At 35.0% G+C, this 9241-nt stretch overlaps 1 protein-coding gene across 3 annotated transcripts in view; it reads left to right on the top strand.

Moving 5' to 3' along the window:
- Positions 1–1632: 1632 nt before the first annotated feature.
- LOC127935449 (chromodomain-helicase-DNA-binding protein 4) overlaps positions 1633–9241 on the top strand; it is a 32748-nt gene continuing 25139 nt past the window's right edge. Inside the window, exons 1-3 of one of the 3 annotated variants that reach the window (XM_052533318.1) lie at positions 1633–1898; positions 2299–2414; positions 4336–4454. In XM_052533318.1, coding sequence (XP_052389278.1) covers positions 2369–2414; positions 4336–4454 — 165 coding nt within the window. In that variant the 5' untranslated portion in view covers positions 1633–1898; positions 2299–2368. The remainder of the gene's footprint in view (positions 1899–2298; positions 2415–4335; positions 4455–9241) is intronic. The other 2 variants (XM_052533319.1, XM_052533320.1) reach the window with 2 other exon arrangements.

Here is a 9241-nt window from a genome sequence, read left to right as displayed (position 1 = left end):
AAGTACTTAATGTACTAATTCTACATATAGCCAAAGCCTACAATAGTTGCACAAGCAAAGTTGAGAAATGATCAAGCACGGTCACTGAAATTAATGCCCGTTTGCTTTCATTTTTTGGTAAAAATCCAGTGTCCCTTAAGAGTTTATCGGTAGCCATCTCTGATGGTGTCCATATGTGGCTCTTTCACCTAGTTATGGAGTCACATTCGGTTCGGTGTGGGTTGGGGGAGGAGGGAACTAGCAGGGAGAGCATAAAAGGAGTATTATGGTATTCATTTTAACATGCATGGTAATCTGAAACCCCTCCCTTACACCCCCACCACCCCAAAACACACACACACACACACACAGAAACACCTCTTTCTTGCATATTGCCATGACAACTGCCAGCAAAGGAAGAATATTATGGTCTGTGTTTTCTTTTGGATGAGACATTATTACTGGATATTTGGTGCTTTGGAGTATGGAGGAGGGGTGCGCCTGAGTGAGTTGTCATGACAACCATCTTTATATTTCTTTGATATGTAATTATGCTATATGGTGCCTACCACTCCCCACCCCCCCCAAGAAACTACATTTGTTTCCATGTATGTACATGTGTGCTGCATTTTGATGGATTTGATATGTGCGTCAAGAGCCATCAGTGTTTCTCATTTTACATCTCTTTATCCAGGTGGGTGATAACGAGGTGAAGATGGCAGAAGGTATAGGCTATGTTGTTGATATAAGGAAGACAAACTATAAAAATGTCTCAACGTCCCATCAAGACACTATAACTTCTGAAGGCCTTGAACAAATGGTGGCAATTCCATTTTAAGCCATTATACAGCAGCATTATCAATGTGAGATTTGAACTCATCTTTAAATGAGACCTTGAAGCTTCAAATCCAAACCAGATCTACACTTTTAACAATGAAGGTTCCAAAATGGGGTTTTTGCAGTGATGCCACAGAAGAACAAGTTTTGGTTCCCTAAAGAATGGTTCAGTTGAAGAGTTCTTAAAATAGGCATTTATTTCTTAGTAGGAAGAACATTTTTAGAATCTAAAGAACCATTTTCCACTATAAAAACCTTCTGTGGAATGAAAAAGTTTTCATGGAGCCATCAATGCCAATAAATAGCCTTTAGTTTTAAGAGTGTATTATCTGCTTTTTAAACTCATTCTTGGACCACTAACCAAAGTTGGTTGCATGTGCTATTAAATAGTAGAGTGCTAAAATGCCATTAAGTTTGAATTGTTTATGCCGTTTTATACGCTCACATATGTCTACTGTAAATACAGAACTATAATAAGGAAGCAGTTTGGCGAGGAGCTGCTAATCTACTTTTTTTATTTTTTTTTACCCTCTCTCACTTCCGGCTCAGTTCCCGTTCATTCTATTTTCGGAGTTATGATTATTGTGGGATGTCAGTGACTATGTTTATTATTATGGGATGTTAACTGAGGTGGGAGGGGTAGGCTGTTCCCATGGCAACTGTTGCTAAGGGCATGGTGGAATGGGGAAGAGAGGGTCTGTCTTTGGTTGTTGGGGGGGTGGTTATTATGGTCTGTATGTTGCAAGGTAACTATGCGCGTGGGGGGAGGGGTGGATGTCTGTATGTATGTGTATGTGTGAATATGGGGAGGGAGATTATTATGGGATGTCTGGCCCCTGATCTCTTTGTGTCTATGCAAAGGGTGTAAGTGGCAGAAGGAGAAACTGCGACGTTGTGTGCATCCTACAGCTAAGGAGAAAAATAAATCAATAAAATAATCCGGATACACTTTTACTACTTATTAGAAACAGGGATATTACAAACTGTTTTAAGTGCTGATGAAAAGGAGCCAATACAACGTGGGGACATCTTAGATTGAATTAGCTCAGTGTTTGTTTGAAAAAGGGAACAGGTCAAGTTGTGTGAGTACGATTTCTGACATTGTATTACATTAAATCTACTTATGTTTTCATTAAATCATACTATTTATGACATCGTTTAATGCATGTAAAATTAAAGGAATCTTAAAAGTTATGGAGACTTTGCCAGGTTAGCATTACTAGCCTGCTTAGCTAATGCCTCACTCACATTATGTCACATTTGTCCATTAAATGTAAAATTAACTTGTATTTTAAAGTTTAAGCATGCTTTTTTCAGTTGCATTAAACCAAATGCTATTTGTCCCCTATTGTTAGATATATTTTCACGCATTTCGGGGTTTTTCTCCCTTGGCATGGAGTAACCACTATGATCAGCATGCTACCGTGACTATTAACTTCCGTTTGTTTTGTTCATTTATTTTCTGCCTCCCCCGGCTTCAAGAAGGCACCAGAGGAGGCGAAAATCGGCACACGAGTGTCCACAATCCTCTCTAGCTGCTGTAATCAACAATATGTCCGGCAGCGAGGACGATTTTGAACATCGGTCTATGATGCAAGGTAAAATATCTAACGTTACGTTTGCTGACGCGGGTCAACTCCACTCGATTGGTCGGTGTTGGTGTTGTTTATCGTATATATAGATTAAATGTAGACACGTTTAATGTTTAAACGGATTATCTGTCACGTATTCAATGTTATTCGTTGGAGTTTATTGGTGTGAAACTTCATTTATTCGACGAAGCAGTTGCTAGTAACGACTAACGAAACCACAAGCTGGATTGATTCTAGATATTTCTTTACCCAGTGAACTAGAATAGTAATTTAAATGAGAAATCCACCTTATACGTTTGAATACTTTACCTTTTTATCATCCAAATAGACATTGTTGTTGTTTTTCCGGCAGCGCTTTGTGTTGCCGTTTTTTACGCGGCTAACCGTCGTTAACGTAACTTTCATACCATTTCTACCGTCGCACTCAAATAATACGCCTTCATATTTGGCAGACATGCCACAAAACGTAAATTTAAGCAAAACGGAGAGCTTATTAAGCAGTAGTAATGATTTTATAGTAACATTAGATGTGTTATGTTGTTGTTGTACCGGCTTCGGTGCTTAGCGGCCTACCGGTAACAATCGCGTGAGAGTTTGACGCGCGAGGATTTTTCGTGTCCCTCGCGCTCTGGCTGCTCGCGCGCTTGTCGGCCTGTGTTGTTCAAGCGCAATATTTGTTATATTTAGTCTGTGAAATAACCGTAACCGTCGATTTTATTTGTAATATTTTGATTTTGCACTCCAGCATGTGCAGGAATCGGATGTGACGCCAGTTTTTTCAGGGAAATGGTTAAAGGGGGGTTTTGCCCGTCATTCGGTGTGTCGAATGGAGCAAAATACTCATTGTGTTTTTGTATTTTTGTCTGACTGATTATGTAATACATAATGTAAGATTATTTTGAAAAGGGGAATTATGATTTCAAATGTGTTTTGTGCCAGTAATGTAGTATATTTGGTGGTTATTCAACTCAGTGAGATAATATACTGTGGTACCTGGAGAAAAGCCAGTATATTGTTTTCATAAACAGTTTGAGGCAAGTCCATTAAGATCTTATCAGATTAATGTCGTCCATAGGAAAATTTTGACTGACAGAATAATCATAATAACAACAACAGTGCCGTGTGACTTTTCTAAACAGATATTGTAAAATCAGTGCTATCATGCAACTTTGTCCTTAGATTCAGTATTTGCAATCCTGCTACCAAAAATAACTAATATTGTATCTGATTATAATGCTCAGGCCACTTACATGTGTGATTTTGCTGTAATTTTAATACTTCCTGTATATCTGTGAGATGGTAGCCTAATTGACATCATTTCTTAACATAAAATGCCCCAGATGATTTTCAACCAACTCAGATCAGATGACTAAAGTAGAATTGAAGATGACTAATCCTTTGCTCTCCTATTATTAGATTAAATGTAAATGTCAACGAATGGCATTAATGTTTGATAAGATCAATCTGAGCTGCTCTTTTCCTAATTACAGGGTTCATGAGTTTTATTTTATTTTTTATTTATTTATTTTACTTTTACACCTTTTACCAGGCCTGAAAATGATGCAAATCAGTAGAAAGTTCATAATGAATATATTGAATATATAGACAAAATCTTCAACTAATTTTTTTTTTGTTTAAAATATTAAATCAAGTAGGTATTTCTCTCTCAGTGCAATGTGGGCAAGCATATTTTTTTATTAATATGAAGCCAATGAAACTTATCTGAATGACTGGGAAAAATGTAATTTATTAAAGGAAAAATATTATTAATAATTCAAAAACACCATTCAGATAATTATGAAATGTATTTATTAAATGATAAAAAAAACTATTAATATAAATAAAAAAGAATATAACATTTATTAAAATCTAAATAATTTGTTAAATAAATTAGATTATTTAATAAAATTGTTTTTGTTTTCTGCAGACGATGATGACCTGGACGAGGAGTTGTCAGAAAATGATGCCCCAAAGGTGAAAAAGAAGAAGAAAGCCAAAAAAAGCCGCGAGAGCAAAGGCAGCAAGAGAAACCGCTCACGGAGAGAGGTAAGTGCCTTTTCTGTGAGCATGTGTGTGGATATTGTTTGCAGTATTCACTGTTCTTGTGTTATTTATTAGAAACCTCCCCCACGGTGTCTTAATGAGAAACAGAACAATTTAGCAACTGTCTCAAATGGGATAGCATGTCCTAATGACTATTAATATCAAAGGTACATTATTCCATTTTTTTAGCTGCTTCATTAAAGAGGGGTTCTAATGCTATTTCATGTATTCTGAGTTATTTACACTAGGGCTGGGCGATATAGGCTAAAAAAAAAAAAATCCTTGATTTTTTTTTCACACAAAAAAATCACATTTACAATATTATTCAGTATTCTGATGACAGAGAAATTGCTCAAAACAAGTTTTAACTTGATTTTACCTTCTGGGATTTGATCTGGATTTCCCCCTTGGGGTTAACCCTCTGGAGTCTAAGGGTATTTTTGGGGCCTGGAGAAGTTTTGTCATGGCCTGATATTTGTGCTTTTTTCAGTTTCTTATAAATATCTAAATTAGGGACGGGGCTTTAACGCGTTAATTGAGATTAATTAATTACACAAAAAATAACGCGTTAATTAAGATTAATTAATTGCAGAAACAATTTTCCCGCATTTTTAATAACTTATTTTTGCACCGCGGAACGTTTCTCACTGGTTGAGTTTCGGCGGGACCGATTATACTGAAGCACCAACTAGCGTTCGCATATCACTGCAGCACATCGAGCCTCAAGTATCACCTCAACGCAAAACATATAGCAGCTAGCGTGGACTTTACACTTTATGTTGAACTATGTATTATTTTGTTGGTGCAACTTGCAGTTTATGTTGAACTCTTTATTGTTTTGGCCAAGGTTATTGAGAGTTGGACCTGAGTATGTTATGGCCTCTGAAGCAACAGAGAGATGTTTTCTAATAGTCAGTGTTTCCAATGTTCTGAATGTAATTGACAGTATTGTGTATTACTTAAAAAACACTTTACAGAAGGTACAGAAGGTAAATTGTTTCTAAATATGCTATTGCTACAATTCATGGCAAAAATTGCACTGGTCTGCTAGACTTCGTTGAACAAAAATAAACAATATTTTGTTACTTAAGCTTATGTATTCAGTCATTATTCAATGGTATACTATAAATCCCTGTGAAAAAAAAAATTACTTCTCACTGTTCTCAGGTCAAATATTTATATGCGATTAAAATGTGATTAATTTCGATTAATTAATTACAAAGCTTCTAATTAATTAGATTAATTTTTTTAACCGAGTCCCAGGTCCTAATCTTAATGGGTAAAGTCTAATATCACTGTAATCAGCACAAACTGGGCTATAATAATATGTGAAATTGCATGCATGTACATGATTGTATTTTTGAGAAAAAAAAATTTATGCATGGTTAGTGAAAAACTAAAAATGTTAAATCACTTGAATAAGGCCATAAAACACATACATAACATTGGTTCCCGGGACTGTTGAGAACTGGAGCTTGTAGCCTAGAATTTTTCTTTGTAAATTATGTGAAAATCATCGTGTTTACTCATTCACAGAAAACAATATATTGATTTACATTTTCTAAGACACTTTTTGTTGGTAAAAGTCCTATGTGAGTAGGCGTCAACTATCATGAATATCATTGTGATTTACACAGCTGCATAATGAGCCTCTCATAATTCAATCAATTAAAACTGAGACTGTAATTTAAGTTCTTTTCGGGGGTTATCAGGAGAAAATGACTCAAAACGTGTATATGCGTTAATCGACTCGAAAGGGTTTTAAAGTGCAATCAGAAACAACAAGCCAAAAAGACAAGATGGCAGGCCCTGCCATTGTAAACAGTGAAAATGTTACATAATATTCTTATCATACTGGATACTAGTTTGTAAGACTGTCAGAGGTCTTCACTATTTTTTTTTTTTTTTTTTCATGGGAGCCGCACTGATATGGCAAAGTCAATCAGACAGCCACTTTTACCGCAAACCATCCTGTGAAGACAACATCACTAGGTTCTATTGTCTATTATAATTGGATAGGAATCGCGGTTTGGAGAGTCATAAAAACATACACAGACAAAACCAAATTAAACACTGCAGCTCGTGACGATACATTGCTGTGTAAAGACACAAAATGATCTCTCTGTGCAAGAAACTGAACAGTATTTATATTGTATTTTACCTCTGATTTTTACAGCATTGTCTGATTCTTCGTGTTTATTGTGATTTATCCCACCTAACATTAAAGTTTTTAAATATATATTGCAATATATTCACGTTTAATCTTCAGATTAATGTAGAAACAACATAGATAGTTTTTTAATATTTGTTGAGTGGCTAGGGATTTAACAATAAACCGCAAGCCAGTAGAAAATCGATTCAAATATGTGACGATTCAAATCAGTTGAGTTGCTAAACAAATCGCTATTCAGTTGGGTGTAGTAGTTTATATGAATGTATGTCTGATAGGAACTTGGTTTTTTTTTTCCTTTTCATCTTACTTCTGTATAATGCATATTAAAGTTCATAAGTGCAGCGCTGCTTTGTTTACAGTGGAAACTAAGGACACTCTTTAAGCGCCACCTGCTGGAAGAGAGTGAATCTGCATCTTGTTCAGCTGGTTTGCCGTTTCTTTTTCATGCTTCACAAAACTGAAGTCAAACCTTTCTGTTTGTGCTTAAAATTTTTGCAGTTATACAATCTAATTTCGATTAAAACCTGCTCATGTTGCATGTATGCAGCAGCTTTGTTTGGATCATGATTAAATTGCAGTGGTTGCCTCTAATTTTAAATGGAAAGAGCACAGACAAAGCTTATTTTGTTTATATAAAGATATTTCTTTTATTTGTGTTAATTATTTGATTTGGGGCTTTCAATATAGTTTTATTCACATTTATATATATAAAAAAAATATTTAGACGATTTTATAAAAAAGCGACTTACAAATAAGGACAACAGAAGCAATCAAAGCCAGCAAAAGAGCAATAATATGCAAGTTCTATATAAATATATTATTACAGTGTTATGCTTCAATTTCACAAAGTAACGTGCAGCATTTCGTCAAAGCAATAATAAAAGGACACATTTAATTTATAATTTGTCTTAAATCTCATTTTGTAAAAAAATAAAATAATTTGTGAATCGAATTGTAAAATCAAAATCGTGAATCAAATTGAGTCATGAGTTAAGTGAATCATTACATACCTATTAGTGGCATATGTTTTTATGACTGAAGACAAGACATGCATCACATTTTCTCACAGTTCTTTATATTTTCTGATCCACTTCAGCTCTTAAAGTCTCTACTAATGAGCTGACGAGTTGAATTGGGTGTGTTAGATGAGTGAGACAGTGCTGGTCCTCCAGGACAGTTTTGAAAACCACTACATTTCACAGACGTGTTCTTAAATCTGACTCAAATATGGAAACCTGTAGCACAAAACCAGTCTTTAGTCGCTGAGGTATATATTTGGCAATAGCCAAAAAAAACATTGTATGGATCAAAATTATAGATTTTTCTTTAAAGGTACAATTTGCAAGATATTTGCAGTAAAATATCCAAAAACCACTAGGCTAGTGTTATATATTTTGTCCAGCTGATTACTAACAATATCTCTAATGTTTTCAACTACTTGTAAATCATGAGAAAATTCCCATTCTAAACCGTAACACGGGGCAGTGCAGTCGCCTATCAATGACTTTAGTTATCCTTTGTTACCACCTTTACTGACGTAGAAACCACATGTCAACAGTGTCGTGGACAAATGGGGAAGTTGCTTTGTGACAAACTTCAACTAGATAGAGATGCCGATCTCGTTTGAGTTGTTTTGATTCGTATCTTTACATAAATATGTTATTATAACGATCAACAAGATTAATATTATGGGGCATACACGGCAAAACGAGGGGCATGGCGTCTCTAGACCCACGTGAGGACGTAGTTTGATCGCGTCTTTGCATTGATTTTGTTTGTAATCTACTCGTGCAAATCGTTAAACTTGCGTTCAATCCATGATTTATCTTTGCGTCTGATTGATGGCCGTCAGCGGTTGGGTAGAAGACAACAAATCCCATCATTCCACGCTCCTTCCTAGTGTCATCAAACCACGCAATTGTTATTGTTTTGATAGTGCGCCCTCTAGTGGCAGGTCCTACAACCTGTACCTTTAATACCAAAAATCATTACGATATTAAGTAAAGATCATGTTCCATGAAGATATTTTGTAATTTTCCTACCTTAAATATAAAAACTTAATTTTTGAACTTTATTTGGACAACTTTAAAGGTGATTTTCTTCATATTTAGATATTTTTTCCAAATTTTCAAATAGTTGCATCTCGGCCAAATATTGTCTGATTCTAACAAACCTTACAACAAAAGAAAGCTTATTTATTCAGCTTTCATATGCTGTATGAATCTCAATTTTGCAAAATTGACCCTTATGACTAGTTTTGTGGTACAGGGTCATGTATAACAAATTCTTACATACATGAACAGTTTTAAGGCAGCTTTAAGTGCCTCTTTGCTAACTCCATGACTTAATTGATGACATAACTACTACATTGCATACTCATGTTTCATTTGCCCTTTAATATGAATTTATACACCACTTGCCACTGCATTTGTGCATCCAATTGAAGAACATGTTTTAAATAAACTAAAGAGTAAAAAAAAAAAAAAACAGGCATCTTTTTCAGGAATCTTTGAATATAAATTTCAAAAGAATAGCATTTATGTCAAATAAAAATCCATGTAACATTATAAAGGTCTTTCATTTAATTAAATTTTATTAAATGCTTGACAAATCTTGC

Source organism: Carassius gibelio, chromosome A19 (assembly GCF_023724105.1).
Source record: "Carassius gibelio isolate Cgi1373 ecotype wild population from Czech Republic chromosome A19, carGib1.2-hapl.c, whole genome shotgun sequence".
In the NCBI taxonomy this organism is placed as follows: Eukaryota; Metazoa; Chordata; class Actinopteri; order Cypriniformes; family Cyprinidae; genus Carassius; species Carassius gibelio.
Note: the sequence above shows the minus strand (reverse complement) of the source record. Positions and strands in the feature narration are given on the sequence as shown.